Source organism: Saccostrea cucullata, unplaced genomic scaffold (assembly GCF_032062105.1).
Source record: "Saccostrea cucullata isolate Sc308-1 unplaced genomic scaffold, CSIRO_AGI_Scuc_v1 ctg247, whole genome shotgun sequence".
NCBI lineage: Eukaryota > Metazoa > Mollusca > Bivalvia > Ostreida > Ostreidae > Saccostrea > Saccostrea cuccullata.
Genome location: NW_026934500.1, coordinates 423,794 through 442,222, shown reverse-complemented (window position 1 = coordinate 442,222; position 18,429 = coordinate 423,794). Strand labels below are relative to the sequence as shown.

General features: G+C 34.0%; 1 protein-coding gene across 1 annotated transcript; it reads right to left on the bottom strand.

The window, feature by feature from the left end:
* Window positions 1–2,124: 2,124 nt before the first annotated feature.
* On the bottom strand, window positions 2,125–11,180 carry LOC134240882 (RNA-binding protein 8A-like). The gene is made up of 6 exons (XM_062722988.1): window positions 11,048–11,180; window positions 7,105–7,164; window positions 6,756–6,833; window positions 6,525–6,661; window positions 3,136–3,266; window positions 2,125–2,484 (listed from the first exon to the last, which is right to left on the bottom strand). Exons 1-6 carry the CDS (start codon window positions 11,118–11,120, stop codon window positions 2,457–2,459), a joined length of 507 nt encoding a protein of 168 aa, XP_062578972.1. The 5' UTR covers window positions 11,121–11,180; the 3' UTR covers window positions 2,125–2,456.
* Window positions 11,181–18,429: the final 7,249 nt, after the last annotated feature.

Sequence of the window (18,429 nt, the reverse complement as noted above, 5' to 3'; positions counted from 1 at the left end):
ACATTTATTTGCGTGTGAGAAATTTTCGCAAAGTTCGCGAGAGCCTCGTCATCGCGAATATTTCTCGTCGCAAACCGGTCCTTAAAGCAATATGAGCTGCATTTTTGATAATTTTAATTAGATGTTTAAATGTGTAATTATGATAAATATTCATGTAATTTAAACCTTCATTATCAATAAGACTAAAATAAAGTACCAAACTGTTTCAGAAGAAAGACTTTTGTACAGTAAAATGTATAAGATTGTTTAAGAAATCAAATATTGTACAGGACGACAATAATGTAATTCTGCTTCAATCACATCTTAAAAATAGTTTTTACATTGCTACTACAAGTAACATAGTGTATAAATATTCTTTTTCTGTTTTCTTAAAATAGTAAACTACAATTTTGCAACAAGAATTTCCGACATCAAAGTTGCAGCTCATATTGCTTTAACAACAGATCCAAAAAGGCTTAATCGCGAAAATTAATCGTCGCCAACTTGTTTATCCCTGGTAAATTGCGAAATAAAGTGGTCGCGAATAAAAGTTGGTTTACAGTACACTGCATTTTTGATGGATTTTTACGTTATTTCCCGTTCATGACAAGAAGCACATTGTGACCTATCGGCAGGGAATGCTCACTCCTCCGTGGCGCCTGATCCCCCTCTGATGTTATTAGAGTTCCGTGTTTGCCCTGCTCCCAAATTGTAATCTTTAATGGACTTCTGAGACAGAATACTGTATGTTACAAGTGTATGTTTTCTCCACATATTATATTCCAAGTGCAATCAGTTTTTTAATTCAAGAATGCTACTGATAAATAAGTTGATTCTCTAAGGTTTTCAACTTTGTTCATAGTCAACATTTTTTGAATTCTTTTGTTGTTATAATGAACTTGTTTGCAGCCACAAATTAGTGGCATTTATTTAGAAAGACATATTTTTCTGTTTTTAGTAACTAGGATAATACTATTTGTCAATATCAATGTGTTTGTCAAAGAAACTGCCCCAAGTATGACAATTTCTAACGATAAATAGACTCGGATTATACACTTTTTTGTGATGGACCTCGAACTTCTCCCAATGACCTTGGATTAAAGTCAAAGCACATGATAAATCCTTGTAGGAAGAGCAACCTTCCAGTGTTTCGGAAGCTATGGCTTGGATCATAATTAATTTTTTTAAAAATATCGAGGAGCTCTATAGATGTAATTACACTTGGTGCCGTTGGTTAGAGTTTTTGGAGCATATTTCTTTTCAAATACTTCTATGCCCTTGCTGATCAGAGATAAATTGATAATGCTTTTAATATGTTTTTATTGTACCAATCAGGTATTGGATACTGCATTTTAGCCATAGAATGACCAGATTAGTGTTTTTATACGAGGAAAAGCTTCTTGCTTCCGACACCGAATTTTCTCTACATTTTCCAGTCTGCAGATGAATGACCAGGTTAAGTTTTTTGAAAAATGGTCCTTCTTTAGAAACTATACACCGTATGCTGACCAACCTTGCACTGTTAACTCATTCATTGATGCACGCTACTGAGTACTCAACTTGCTTCGATTGCTTGCTTTTATTTTCCGGACGGGTGATCAGATCGAAGTTTAGGTCCATTACCAAAAATACATATAGCCTATCTGAAACAAACTAGCATGATACATCAAATATTACATCCTGCTAGAGTTGCTTCGGATTCTGGATTTGACCTACAATTTTCCAGATGAGTCACCAGGATAAAGTTTTTTTGGAGCAGGCTTGAAGCTTTATCTGGACTTAAATTATGAATTTCACCTGGGATAAAATAATATTCTGATAAGTAATTTTTGTTTTACATCCAGTTTATGTCCCCCGGTCTTAGATCACACATTAAACTGGATATAAAATTTATGTACGTTCTTTAGTGAAGTCTATTTTTCAACATTTTTTTTTAGCATGTTTTTCTGACACCACATTTTACCAATATAACTTAGTGCTCGTAAATCTAAATATGATGCAAATAAATCATCCATTGCAAGTAGAAAAGTAAACAAAACAATGTTAGAGGAAATAAATATACAATATCCTATCATCATGCCTATCCTTAGAGGAATCCTATTGCAGTGCTTCTTCAACTGAATAATGAACAAAACAAAATTAGGGGTTTTTTTTCATTTTTTTAATTACATGTAAAAAATGAGTAAGACGATATTTGAACAGATGATGATTCCCCATTTGCAATTAATAATCTACATTACTTATACATTTTAAGTTTCATGTAACATTTTAAAATACTTGAACATGAACAATCTCTGTTAAAATTAATGATATATCTGCTCAAGTGTTTTACACAATACGACATTTGTACAATCAACGTGTGCCTGTTTCTTGACAGCCCCACAAGTCTAGTTAATGTCTAAAAACAAACGCGAAAATGTCAGTCCTCAACAAGAGAGCAGCTGCAGAGTCTCAAATCACTAAAAAGTTTTTGTATTTCACCGCCTTCTTCCATCTTTTCTCCCTCTGAAAAAAAAACAACAAAACTTTATAGGGCAGTCTAAATTGGTCAAAAGCAAGCTTTGTCAAGAAGAAGTCAGTAACGTATTCTGGTTTTGAGGATAAAATACATAAATGTTGATGGTTTGGGTCCTTTGGGATTTCAAATCCTTGGTATTTGCACTCTTTTGTGCTGCATGTCCTGTTTTCACCTCTGAAAGATCTCTCCATAAGTATTCTCAAACTGATGATTTGGTTTGCTTTAATCTACTGTAGATCACTAAATTTTCGCAACACCTTATTTTCGCGAGATAGTCAATGACTCTTGATTAGCGAGACAAAATTTTCACGAATTGTGGTTATTGCTCTATATAATCATAAGGAATGCTATTATACGCGAGAATTAAATTTACGCAAGCACACTGTCTCGCGTAATTATGAGAAATTAAAGTTCTCGCGAATAAATAGTGATTTACAGTATACCTTTCAAGATCACAAAATGGAATATTAATTGCTTTGAGAATACAAAGTTTGGAATTTTGCAATATTTAAAATGATAATGCTTTTAGTATGAAATGGAGAAAACAACACTGGTCTGCCAAATATGTTTTCTATCCAAATATATGCAGAGTTAGAGGCCATGTAAATAAAGTAAAGCTGTCAGAGGGAGCCACTCACCTTCCTTTCCTAGGACCACGAACAAAACACCAGTCTACATTGATCTTCTGGCCAAGGATTTCTGATCCATTTAATGCATCCATTGCTGACTGCGCCTCTTTAAAGGTTTCATATTCTACAAGAGCATATCCCTGTGAAAAAAACAAAGGTAATCAGAGATTACAGAGCTCACCTCAACGAATGTTGTCTTTAAGTAAGGCAAATTAAGTTCACACAATTAACCAACAAAAAGTGTACAACATCCAAAAATGCAAAATTTATGCAATTTTGATACTTTGGAATAGACCTACATAAAAACTTAAAACTAGTTCTTCATCATGACAAGAGGCCCATGGGCCACATCGCTCACCTGAGCACCAAGGGTAGGACTAGTATAAAATGGCTTTTTACTGTAAAGTTTAAATCCAAAAGTAGTCCCATGACCAATCATGGATTTGCTATTTTTTAGAAAATAATTGAGAAGAAGATTTTTAAAGAATTTTCCTATATATTTCTATGTAAAACTTTGGTCGGCCATTTTGGCCCCGCCCTACCCCCGGGGGTCATGATTTGAACAAAATTGAATCTACACTACCTGAACATGCTTCCATATAAATATGATGAATTATGGCTTTGTCATTCTTGAGAAGAAGATTTTTAAAGAATTTTCCTATATATTTCTATGTAAAACTTTGGTCGGCCATTTTGGCCCCGCCCTACCCCCGGGGTCATGATTTGAACAAAATTGAATCTACACTACCTGAGCATGCTTCCATATAAATTGATGAATTATGGCTTTGTCATTCTTGAGAAGAAGATTTTTAAAGAATTTTCCTATATATTTCTATGTAAAACTTTGATTTTGGCCCCGCCCTACCCCCCGGGGTCATGATTTGAACAAAATTGAATCTACACTACCTGAGCATGTTTCCATATAAATATGATGAATTATGGCTTTGCCATTCTTGAGAAGAAGATTTTTAAAGAATTTTCCTATATATTTCTATGTAAAACTTTGGTCGGCCATTTTGGCCCCACCCTACCCCCCGCGGTCATGATTTGGACAAAATTGAATCTACACTACATGAGCATGCTCCCATATAAATATGATGAATTATGGCTTTGTCATTCTTGAGAAGAAGATTTTTAAAGAATTTTCCTATATATTTCTATGTAAAACTTTGGTCGGCCATTTTGGCCCCACCCTACCCCCCGCGGTCATGATTTGGACAAAATTGAATCTACACTACATGAGCATGCTCCCATATAAATATGATGAATTATGGCTTTGTCATTCTTGAGAAGAAGATTTTTTAAAGAATTTTCCTATATATTTCTATGTAAAACTTTGGTCGGCCATTTTGGCCCCGCCCTACCCCCGGGGGTCATGATTTGAACAAATTTGAATCTACACTACCTGAGGATGTTTCCCCATAAGTTTCATCTTTCCTGGCACAGTGGTTCTTGAGAAGAAGATTTTTAAAATATACCACTAAATTTTCATTAATTCCCAATTATCTCCCCTTGAATAAGGGCGTGGCCCTTCATTTGAACAAACTTGAATCCCCTTCACCCAAGGATACTTTGTGGCAAGTTTGGTTGAAATTGGCCCAGCGGTTCTTGAGAAGAAGTCGAAAATGTGAAAAGTTTACAGACAGACAGACAGACAGACAGACAGACAGACAGCGGACAAAATGTGATCAGAAAAGCTCACTTGAGCCTTCGGCTCAGGTGAGCTAAAAATGTAATTAAAATCCAGCATCTGAAGCAAGATTGAGAGTTTTCATCCCTTGATGCATCATTTGTGCAACTTTGGTTTATATAAGCCTTATAGTTTCTTGGTGATAGACCTGCACCCATAACTTTTACGAGGTCTATTATCTGGAAAATGTATGTCGAATTCAGCATCTGAAGCAAGTCCATTAGTGTGCAAAGATGTATCATCCATGCAATCTTGTTCAACATAGAGCTCAAAGTTACTTGGAAATGAAACCTGTATAAAAAACTAACCTTTTCACTAATCCGGAAAATGTAGGTCAGATTCAGCTTCTGAAGCCAGCCTAGTAGAATGCACCCTTATGTACCATCCATGCAAGTTTGGTCATTATAGGGCTCAAAGTTACTTGGAAATGAATCCTGCACCATAAACTTTAACCTGTTTACTCAACCGGAAAATGTAGGTCAGATTCAGCATCCGAAGCAAATCTGGTAGTATGCATCCTAAGATGTACCATCCAGGCAAGTTTAGTCATTATATGGTTCATAGTACCTTGGAAATGAAACCTGCACCAAAAATTTTCACCTGTTCACTCAACCGGAAAATGTAGGTCAGATTCAGCATCCGAAGAAAGTCTTGTAATATGCATCCTAAGATGTACCATTTATGCAAGTTTGGTCATTCTATGTCTCATAGTAACTTGGAAATGAAACCTGCACCAAAAACTTTATCCTGTTCATCAAAGGTCAGATTCAGCATCCGATAGTATGCATCCTAAGATGCACCATCCATGCAAGTTTGGTCATTATATGTCTCATAGAAACTTGGAAATGAAGCCTGCACCAAAAATTTTAACCTGTTCACTCAACCGGAAAATGTAGGTCAGATTCAGCATCCGAAGCAAGTCTAGTAGAATGCATCCTAAGATGTACCATCCATGCAAGTTTGGTCATTAAAGGGCTCATGGTATCTTCGAAATGAAACCTGCACCAAAAACTTGAACCTGTTCACTCAACCGGAAAATGTAGGTCAGATTCAGCATCCGAAGCAAGTCTGGTAGTATGCATCCTAAGATGTACCATCCATGTAAGTTTGGTCAACATAGGGCTTATAGTTACTCGGAAATGAGACCTACACCAAAAACTGCACCAAAAATGTTAACCTGCACCAAAAACATTAACCTGGTCATTCCTTTGCTGAAATTGCAGCATCTGAAACTTTGACTGGTACAATGAAACACATTAGAAACATCTTCCATGCATGTCTAATCAATATAGGACATAGAAGTACTTAAAAAGAAAACTGCTCCAAAAAACTTAACCTTAACCCGGGACGCCGACGCCGAGGGTATCACATAAGCTCCCCCCAACTTCGTTGAGGTGAGCTAAAAATAAGTATGCTTTATTTTTTTGATGATCAGATACAAGTTTAAAATCTACTCCATTCTTATTCAGAAGGTTTTAAAGCAATAGCATACATGTATTGGTTTCTTCAAGTTTCAGTTTTACAGTTTCACTCTTATACATTTATACATAACTTCAAAATACTATAAGTACCTTTTCTTTTTATTCATTTTTAATTTAAAGAAAATCACATCAAAACCTTCTATAAAATGTATTTCAATAAACAGAAATACATGCATGTGCAGACAAACTTCTGAAAGACATCAAACTTGCACATTTGATTTGTTCACCTTTAAAAAACCTGTGCGTCTGTCGAGATTGAGGTGAATATTTTTTATGGTGCCATAATCAGCGAATTTGTCGTGAACATCGTCTTCTTGAGCCTCTTCATGTACACCCGTAACAAATAGGATCCACCCCTCTACAGCTAAAAAGAAAGGAAATGACATATATACTTAAACTGTGATCAATATTTATTAAAACATTTATTTTGTATTTGTTATTAATTTGATTAAAATTACATCTTTGGGGACCAGGTCCTCCTTCTTCATCTATGTCCATTGCTTCATAGTCTTCTACCCCACTCCGTGTCGGCCCATCTATTAAACATGTCAACATATAAAATGTAATGTTGTTTGCTTATTTTCTTTTCAAAGATACATACTGGTATACATATTAATTATGTATGAGGCACACTTACCACAATGCATATGTTTGTTTGTTTAGCAAGATACTGTGAACGTTTAGTTATTACAAATTTTAAAATTTCAAAAAGAGAACAAAATTTCCAAGATTTACAGCTCAACATCACTCTGATTAGTCATATACCAATGTCGTCAACATTATAATTTTTTAACAAAGGCATCAGACCTGCTCCAAATCCTCTTCCTTTCCGCTTCTTAGCTTTTTCTTTTAACTTTAATAAACCCTCTGAAAAAAAAGAATTAGGTCAAAAATATAATTTTACTTCACAGTTAATGTACAATATACAGGTATGTCCTGTTCACACAGGAAGTTTAATTCGAATTAAATGTAAGTTATATATAGTTACTGTGAATAAAATTTGAACTGAATTCACACACAGACCTAAATGTGAATAAGTTTTAATACTGCAGATTAAATTACTCTGCAATAGCTCCATGTGAATGCTAAGCTAAGCTAACTTGAATTAAATTTTGATGCATGTGAAAGGGTTGAATTAAGTCAAAGGTCATATGTCAGTGATTAAATTTAGTTATCTGTGCTATTTTTTGTTGGAAAATAAAGGAAAATTATGTTAATTACTAAGATGTATACAGTGATTGGGAAGGCCAAAATGGTCAATGGGACTATGGCGCAACTGTCAACATTTTTGATGGGCCATTTTGAAAATGAATGGGCCATCAATATAATCTGAAGGGCCATTTCAAGAAATAACAAAGTGACAAACAAATATGATATATGACAGAAAACATGTTTTTAATTAACCGAATCCGATTTTAACGCATGAAATGCAGCAAATTTAAAGGAACTTGTTTAGAATATAACTGAATTTTGTGCTAAAATTACGACAGTTTTGGAAACGGAACAGTCCTACCATACAAATGAATGAACAATCTCTACCCAGAGTTGTCATTCGCTTCGCTATCATATAAGTGGAACGATAACTCTGGGTAGAGATTGATGAATGAAGTATCGCTTTGTTTAACCGGAAGTACTTTTTGACAGGTTTCAACCAATAAGATTTGTTGTTTTAAATTGACTGCATTTAAAATGAAAGTAAGACAAGAAAGAAAGTTGTACGCAAAATATTTCCAATTAACATCACTAAAAATTGAATGCGCACCTTGGCGCCATGATTGATTGTTTTAATGCGCCATTTTTCGCTTCAATGCGACTATGGCGCATGTGCAAGCCCTTCCAAATCACTGTGTATAGTGTATACATTCACTATGATTATTATGTCAAATCGCAAATGGATCTGCTCTGCATATATATGAGATGATTTACAAATGACAGCATAATAGCCTTATTGAAAAGCCATATTGTAGAAATAAAAAATTTAATTTGCATTTCCATTAGTTTACTTTGATTTAGCTGTCAAGTGAACGCAATTCAGTTTGCATTAGGCCAAAAAAAATAATAGTCTTGTTTCCTGCTACCAGCCTGAAAAAAATAGGGTAGGTAGGTCGGAAAATTATTTTATTTTTTTATATTATTTTATTTTTTTCCAATGGTATTTGTTGGATATGAGCTTTTACAAAACCAAATTAAACATGTCATTGGTCAATATTATAATTTAAAATATTATTAATAAGTAGTGTTTCTTGCAAGTCCATATTTAAAACATATATACGAGGGTTGATCCAAAAGTAATGTCACAACCACGATAAAATTGCTACTAGTCGACGTAAATCAATGAAATTATACAAGATCGAAGCTATGTTTAAAACAAATCAGTCCTGAAAAATTCAAATCAAAGTGATGTATGTTGTTCAAAATATTGAATTATATACAAAGTGCACTAATGGTAGTCGCCGCACCTAAATAACGTCATATGGTGGATATGCAACGTCGTACACTTGAACGATACCCCTTCGTTTCATTAAAAAAATTTGAGATTCATGAACACATTCACATATATCTCTCTTTTTTTCTAAGAATTATTGGCACCCATTGTAATCAATCTATATATAATTTAGTCCTCTGTCAAAATTTTTTAACAGTACCATAAGACATTCTTTCAGTTTTTCATATTGCTGTAACTGTCTAAATGTCTCTCTTTTTGGACAACGTCAAACACCATTGAACGTTTCCGCCTGACTTCCCCTTTTCGGCCGTTCTATCCATTCAGTTACCCATGACCCGTCCAAAATCTCTGAAAACATCTATAAACAAGTCTTTTATTTACATTCTCTCCTCTGTATGTCTGATTAATCATCGTAACTGTTTCTACGGGCGATTTCCCCATTTCTTAGCAAAAATGCATCACAGTTTGTTTCAGCGTTTCAACACTTTCGACAATTCCTTTGTTAATACAGCAGATTAAAACTACAATGTTTATGATCAGAAAGAAATGACGTCATTTTATTTTCAACTTAGGACTAGTAAATGTCGAAAAATAATTTTGTCTTTTAAAATATTAGGCGATTAGACGCTTTTTTTAGATGCTTTTTCATGAGTTTGTCATTCCTCATTTTTAAATTAACAAATTACACTTTCAAACGTGACGTTTAGTTGTGACGCGGCGACACCCCCTATGTTTAATATTTTAAACGTCTATAAAATTAATTCAATTCAACATTATTCAATGAAAATTTCAAATTTGATTAGATTTATTTTTATGCATCTTTTGATATATGATATTTGATAATATGACGCCAAATATTAAAGATATTGACACAGTGACATTACTTTTGGATCACCCTCGTATTTCATGAAATACCACTTGAATGTATATTTTTTTCACTTTTTGATCATGAAATTTTCGATTTTCCCTCAAAAACTAAATAAAAACTTTAGGGTCGGGTGCAAAAAAATAGGGTAGGTCGGGTAGCAGGAAACAAGACTATTTTTATTTTTGGCCTTAGTTTACTTCACATTACTAGTAATTTCAGTTAATTGTGAAGTTTTGCATTACAACACACTCTTTTTCGACAGATGCATTCAGTGTTAACAATTCAGCCGCTGCTGTGTGATTGGTCAACTCATATTATCAACATTGACATGGAAACAGTCTGTTGCATGAGCAGGGATTAGAAGAAACTTCCAGTCATAAAGCTTGCGGTTAGGAGGCGTATACTATCAGGGTTCGACATTAACGTTAGTCTGTTAGTCTCAGACTAATACATTTTCATTCCGACTAATAAAAATTGTGGCTAATTAGTCCGAATGGACTAATAAAGTTTTCTGGGGGAAAAAAAAAGAATTCATGCCCATGTTCAAATTTTCGACAACTTTCACTGGAAAACCCCGTATATATTTTTAGCTTTCTAGATTCTTGGCGGGAAGTTAGGTAATTCTGAGTCAATTCAGCCCTTAATTTTAGGACTCATTTGTATGAAATTAAACATTTTAGCAATCATGATTTAGTATGACACATAAAGAAATATGTCGGATGTCTAGATGATGTAATCATGTATAGAGAAAAACGAAAGAGATCGGGAATACGATTGTAGTTCCTGATTGTGCGATTTCAACGAATTCTTGGTATAAACATTTCATGTAAATGCTTTGTTTATTTCAAAAAAGTACATTGCAACTTTTAAATAATTCTATTTATTTATTTTTATTTTTGATGGACTCATAAAATTGCGGGCGGACTAGTAAAAGTAGAGAAGCACTTGTCCGACCGGACCAAAGCCTAAAAATGTTAGTGTCGAACCCTGACTATATTACCTTGAGCGCAGCTGTCATCATAGGTTGAGACGTAATGCAAAACTTCACACTTAACTGAAATTACTAACAATATGATGTGAATTTATCTCATCGTGTGTACAGGGTAATAAATTAAACAGTGTGTGTTCAAACTTCAATTTCTGTAATGGCTACTGATGCAGTGTTGGTTTTTGAATTACATACTGAGGAAATTCTGGTGGATCTAATTCATATTCATATATAATGTGTAGATAAGGAAATAATCCACTGAGTAAGTAAAAGGATTGTGAAAAACAAAAGGCTTAGAATTTAATTAAACACTGTCACATGTGAAAAGCTTTGTATATTTAAAGCCATCGATTTTGGCGTCACCCACAAAAAAAATAAGTTTCAGTTTCCCGTTTCATTTTAACCGTAAACTTAAATGGGCAAGTATATTTTGATGAATTTGGCTTACGATCTCCTTCTTCGTCAACTTCAAATTCATCTCCACCCTCCTCAATTTCATGCAAATCTAAAACATCAGCCATGCCGCCGGATTTTTTCTGTTTTCAATTTAACCGGAAGTATATTTATGTTAAAGTGAATGTATTTTTCAACTCGGATAAAACGGAAAAGACGAAATGACATCTTCAGACAACAAGGTATATATATAACGTGGAAAAAAATCTGCCAGTTGAACAGCATAATTCACAAAGGAAAATGTCTGAAAGTTAAAAAACGCCTTAAATATGATTTTTGAATTCATTTTCATTAAAAAAAAATAATTAATGTTAATTAACATGAAATACATGTATTTCGTTCCCAAATTAAAAAAAAAAAATTTACATCCGCTTCTCATCCAAGAAGGATCTTTAATTCTCTTTAATTCATTATCTAATTCAAAAAGTCTCAAATTTGAAATGGAGCTTGAAACTGAAATCTTTTACATGCAAAAATTTTCATTTTATGCATCTAAATGGGTTTCAATTTTTATTGAAGTCTTAGAAATTATCTTATAAAAAAAGTTTCAATTTTTATCGAAGTCTTAGAAATTATCTTTTAAAGTTGACATTTGTACCCTATAGAGTCTATAGATACCGATGTTTATTGGTAAAAATCCTCTGCCATCCTTGGTTTTTCAATGAGGCGTGGCATTTTCGAAGCTAGGTAATTAGCGTCTCTCTCATCCCATAGGCGTCGGAAGCAAATTGAAAGGGGGGGGGGGCACGTCGATTTACCCAAATGGAAACAAATGGACCCAAATGGAAATACAATGGACCCAAATGGAAACCAAATGGAATATCAAACATGAATTGTTACTTATTTAGAATAATGAAATGAATTTATTGATTATTTATTTCTAACATTGTACTTTATACGAATTATTTTTTGTAGTTTTCTATATATCTGCAAAATTATTGGGATGGATGGGGGCATGGTCTCTCCTTCACCCCCCCCCCTCCCACGTACACGGACTCCCAACCAACCCCGCTCGGTTCCTAAAGCCACGGAAACTGTATACATGTTCTTCAATTTTGTGCTCAATGATGTACAAAAATCATTACAATCAGAAAAAAAATTAAATACAATTTAAGAAATCAATAATATAAATTTCTTCAATATTTTAGATAAGTTACAACTTGAGAATACGATAAAAGATATATTAAATATTCCATTTGGGTCCATTGTGTTTCCATTTGGGTTCATTTGTTTCCATTTGGGTCCATCTGTATTCCTTTTGGGTAAGTCGACGCACCCGGGGGGGGCTAATTGAAAAGAAGGGGAGGGGGCTTAACCAACAAAAAAAAGGTAAACCCTAATTTTCAATGCCTATATGATGCCTATCTTTACAAAAAGGGGGGTTAATTCCCCGCTAGCCCCCCCCCCCCCCCCCGGTTCCGACGCCTATGCTTATTGGTTAAAAAATTAAGCCCCACCTCTTTGTAGTACGAATCGAAACCTTGTGATTGGATGCTTGAAGTATTTTATTTTCCATAAAATGCACAAAACATGGTCCACTATATTACTAAAAACAATTCATCACAATGAACCTATAAAATACTTGACAGTAAACTCAAATACAGAAAAAGAAATTCTGCAGTTTTACCGTTGCTTCATTTGTCAGCCATATTGAATTTTAGGTGTAATTACCAACACATGCCCTGCACAGGGTGTAGAAGGTGTACACCTAAAGTGTACACTTTTGCACTTGATTATGAAAAAGTGTACACCGGGTGTAAGGTGTAGACAAATCAAGTGCGCCTAAAATGAAATGAAATGAAATAGTATGCAACACGTCGATGATGACTTCATATTTTACTTATAAACAAACATATCTCAATAGATTATTTTTTTCGAGAATTTTAGTAAAAGAAAACAATAACAGCCATTGTTTACTACCTTTTAAAAGAAACTGTTAAAAATGAGTATGAATGCCTTGGACACTTACATGTAGAACATATGCATGCAAAATCATGAAGTATTCTGTTTCTTGTGTTCAATTCTTAATTCAAAGTTTTGGGATAAGTGATGTTTTTATGGTTTTGAAATCAAGCGTTTTATTTGTTTGGAAAATATTCTTTTTAAACCTGTTGTAACAAGAAAGAATTTTTTGTTAGAAATATCAAAATGGAATGATGCATGCAATAATTGCAATCGCGGATCATAGTGATAGGGGAATTCAGACTTATTAAGGTCACTTAATTGGCCTTGACTCCCATTCGGCAACTACCCTCGGATCCTCGTGATTAGATATGCCGATTTCAGCTTTCAGCGATTTTGCAATTTTCTTCAATATCCCCCATAATTGAAGATTCGAGTATATGTAGTTGTTTCCTTGTCTGATCGTCTGTCTGTCAGCAACAACTTTAACCTTGGACACAACTTTTGATTGGATGGGGTTTTGGTTTTCATATTTCACAGATGTATTCCTTCTGACAATTAAGCCTTAAGCTTTCAAATTATTTTTATTCTACCCTTTGACCTTGACCTCAGAGTTTGACCCACTTTTAAAAAAATTAACCTTGACCATGACTTTTGAACCAGAAGTACTGGGGATTTTGACCTTAACTTTAGAGTTTGACTTGCATAGAAGTTGTTTCAGATTTGCTGAGTTTCCCTTTATAATATGATTATAACTATAATGTTTGAAGATTTTTGTGAGTATTTTCATTTATTGAAGACCTGATTTTTGGAACCTGATGATAAGACAACCTTAATGCAAATAGCTGCATTTTATATGCATGGAATATAGAACAAAATTGTAATGGAAGACATCTATGATTTCGTATTAAAGAGGATCCATGCAATTCTTTGCGAAAAGTTTGTCTCCTTTTTATATAGGAAAAAAACTTTAGTACAATCCTCTGTCATCCTTGGACTTTCAGTGGGCGTGTCATTCTTGACGTCTCTCAAATGGCGAGTTAAGAAATTTAAAGTAACAATAGCAACTTTTAATTGTTGTTGACACAGATGAAACGACTTAAGCCCCACCTCTTTGCCATACGAAACGCTGTCATTGGATCATTGCTACACTTGTTGACATTCGCCCGCATTTCTATCCCATGTATATTTCAACAGTGAATGAAAGGCTGTGTAAATTCCAGACGCTAATTATGTAACGTCGAGAATACCACACCTTATTGAAAGTCCACGGTTAACGGAGAATTGTACTAACATTCCAAACAATCTTTTCGTAAAGCGAACGCGGCTAATAAAATTCATCTTGAATTATGTATTTATTTAAAATTCATCCTGAATTATGCATTTATAAATGAAACAACATTACGATAGTACAAGGTTTGTAGTGCAATTCGTTTTTGTCTTTAAACATGGATATCCCCTGTGTTCATATGAGAACTTTCAACTAAAATCATGTATGTTTATCAAAGCAAATGATTTGTAGTAGGACGGGTGGATATGCACCTCAAACAGCGTCAAATGCAACAAACAACGAAACAAACAAAATTTTGTATTTTACATTCAGTGAGACAAAAGAAAAAAGTTTGGACATGGTATATAAACTGAACATCAATGTCAAAATTAAAGTTATCATCACCCATTCTTACATTTTGCGTTTTCATACACTTGCATCAGATTTCTACCTCACCAAATAATGAATATTTGTATGAGAAGCAAATAAATTCACAGTATCACATGAAAATTACTCTACAAACTGTCATAAAAATCAGTCCACAACTGAGCAGAAGCTGTGAGATCGTCTGTGCTTATTTCGGTCACTGAACTGGATTCTTTAGAGTCTCCTGTACGTTTCTGGGTAATTCTACTTTTTCCCGAGGCTAGGCTGACCTTTTTGGGTGTATGTCCACTCTGACGTTTGGATACAGATGGACTTATCTTCGGTTTTTCATTTCTTTCATACGTTTTTGATCCAAAATAATAAAGTTTTAAATCGTCTGTTGACACATAAGGTTGCGGTTCTGGTACACTTTTCTGGATGTCCAATGATTTGATGCTCTCCACTGTTTTGACTGGCGGTATCCCGGAGTTTCTAACCGAACACGATCCGCTCCCTTCGCCATGCTTTACGTTAACAACTGGTGATGATGATTTGGTAACCTTTCCTGCATCTTTCTCTGATTTCTGTAAAGACGGTTTATTTTTTACTGTTTGTTTTCCCATTCTCCACGTGTATAAAAATCAAATTAGAATCTTTTTGGATATGCAGAAAAAGATTAGGATGTATCTGTATTTATACAGACTAAACACCCTCGCCATCACACCCATATGACGTCAATGTATAAAGATACCCTGTTTTGATGGTTATTTAAAGCCTGGGTCGATTATTTCGGGGACCATAGTTCCCATTTACGAACCAAAAGGAACTAACTGGCCTTTAATTTGTATTGTCTTTGTAGTGCACAGTTTTATGTGAAGAATTAAAAATATATAGGAGTATGTAAAGAAATGTTGTAACTGTAAATGGAAATGACAGTATCTTATCATTTCAATCTACGCGGATATACATTTCTTTACATTGTGAAAATGTCACAAAGATCTCGGTTACATATTTCTGTTTAAAATAGTTTGAGGTGAATAACGGTAACATTTAAAATGCTATGAAGTCTTTCATCATGTTATCCCAGCTGCGCTTTCTGGTCATATGCGTAGATCGTCACAAGCAAACTACAACCAAACTTAGTGAGATTTTTTTTTAAACTGTCTCTCAAGAATAGAGAATTTAGTGTTTTAATATAGGAAACATAGAAAATATATATCTGTCAAATCAAAACGTAAAATAGGAAATGGCAGTATGCATATAATAAAGATTTTGTGAAAGTTTCAGCGGTTTTGAAAATGATGCAGTCATTAAGTAACGGTTACACCCAAGTGTACCAAGAATGGCATGGTTCATATTCTCCTACGGAACATGGAGATAACGATTAATATTCAAGATCAAAAGTCCATAGAACAATACAAAATAGGAGCAGAGCAAACACGGACCTCCAAAACATCGGGAAATACAATGTAACGGGAAAATCCGTCGTCAATTCAGTGTATGAATAATGGACTAACAATAAGTATGAAAAAGGTCAGTCAAGATTTGACTCATTGATAAATTGTATTTGCTGACAAGGTCATTGTATCGATCATAGAACTTATGGAAGGATGACTTTAGACGAGACTGCTGATATTCTTGTTTCATAAACTTGTTTGTCAATATTTTACCTCGTATTAGAAATTGCTCATACGTAGAGCATGCCCTTGCGTATCGAATCAACTGAGATATATAAACTCCGTATGCAGTTGATATATTGCTGCATAAGTAAGGGAAAATAACGATAGAAAAGTTAAAGTCATCACGTTTATCATAAAGCTTGGTTGTTAGATTACCATTTATAAACGTCTTTTTCAAGTAAAATATCCAAGTATGAAACAAATGTGTCATACTCTGTGGTATCTTTTATCTAGAGCTCAACAGGATATATTGTATCGACATAAGAATGGACATTACCATTGTTAATTGACAATACGTCGTCGATATCTCTAATAAATGTCGAGTTGAAGGCCACTGCGAGTGTTTTCTTCTTTTCACGCATAAGACTTTGCACAAATTCTACTTCATGTGAATACAAAAATAGGTCTGCTAATAACGGGGCGCAATTGGTACCCATGGGAATAGATTTTTGGAAGACCTGGTCTCCAAAAAACGACATAGATATTGTCAATCAGAAACTCAAGCATCTTTTTGATGCCAAATTCAGAATACTTGTGTGTACAATCAGAATGTTTTTAACAAAATAATTTTGTAAATGACCAACGAAAAGCTAGGTAAGTAAATTTACGAGTTCCATTTTTATTGAAAAAGCAGCTGTCAATGATATCATAAAGCCTGGAATTTAATTTTTCGTGGGGAATGGTTGTGTATAAAGTTGAAAAGTCGTAAGTTTTAAGTTGTTGATTTTTGTGAAATCCTGTGATTTCAAGATCTCCAAAAGTTCCTTGGAATTTTTAAGTATCCACATCTGATTTACACCATTTCTTGAATATATTGTTGCACAGTACTCTTGAAGCTTCTCCTTCACTATTGTTAGTATCTTAGTGAGGAGTAAAGAAGGAGGCTTGGTTGAACATTTACTAGGACCCTCTAGGTATTTTTTTTTTTTGTAAGGATTCTTATGAAGTTTCGGAATCCAGTATATGGTAGTTCAAATTTATTTTGGTTCTTTGGGATATTAAAAGTATTCAAAACTGACAGATGATTTTGAAGAATTTCTTCCTTTGAAAGTGAACTACAAGTATAAATTAGATCACCACTTGTAGAATTAAATCCAAGTTCTTCTAAAACACAATTTATATAATGAGCCTTACAAACGAAGACGATGTTGTTACCTGTTATGGAAAACCCTGCACATATCTTTCCGATCAAAACGTTAATCAGAAGATATACAATGCCACTGAATGTAATAAAGATTCATGAAAGTTTTAGATATAAAATTGCATTCAGTGGTATCTTTTATCTAGGGAACAATATATTGTCACTGTATAACACCCACTGGGAAAATGGGGTAACAAAAAAATCATCAGGACGTGATAAATCATCACGGTCCACTTTTTAAAAAAATGGCATTACTAATTCAATGCCCTGTTCACACGGAGAGTTTAATTCGAATTAAACGTAAAGTTACTGCAAATTAGCTTGTGCTTCAGCGTTTTTAACAAAATAATTTAATGACCAACGACAGTTTAATTCGAATTAATTTACTGCGCATTGAATTATCATCGCATTTTTCGTGGAGCTCCGTGTGAACGAATTAAATTTTTGTGAAATCCTGTGATGCGATAAGGCCAGAATTAAGTCACAGGACACATGCTGGTGGTTAGATACAGGTATTTGTATTATATTTGGTTCAAAAATTGAGAGAAGGTATGTTTATCACTAAAATCAATGAATATCTGTAGCCACTACATGATATATCAAAGGATGACTCTGCACACATGACGTGATTTACAAATGACGTCATAAAGGGAACTATGAGTATAAGACACCTACTGTAGAAGAAAAATTTTAATTACAATTTCTATAATGAGTTTACTTCGCATTAGCTGTTATGGAAAACCCTGAATATCTTTCAAAAACGTTTAATTACGCATGAATGTAATTTTCATGAAAGTTGGCATTAGTTTACTTCGCATTAATTTACTGCGAATTAAACTCGTCGTGCGAACAGGGCACAAGTCTTCATCTTCAGATATACAACAGAATTATATTAGAAAGTATTTATTGTTTGAACATCAATGAGACAGAATATATACTTGTAATAATGAAGTACTGCATAAAAACACATCCATTAGATTTTACAATAAAACACTTACATGTAGTACAAGATATTTGGC

Excerpts from the sequence above, each read along its gene's own strand:
- LOC134240882 (XM_062722988.1), bottom strand. The coding sequence starts at position 11,120 with ATGGCTGATGTTTTAGATTTGCATGAAATTGAGGAGGGTGGAGATGAA. Across the intron at positions 6,834-7,104 it reads AGGAAGAGGATTTGGAGCAG|ATGGGCCGACACGGAGTGGG; the intron begins GTCTGATGCCTT and ends CATGTTTAATAG. Across the intron at positions 6,662-6,755 it reads AGGACCTGGTCCCCAAAGAT|CTGTAGAGGGGTGGATCCTA; the intron begins GTAATTTTAATC and ends CTTTCTTTTTAG.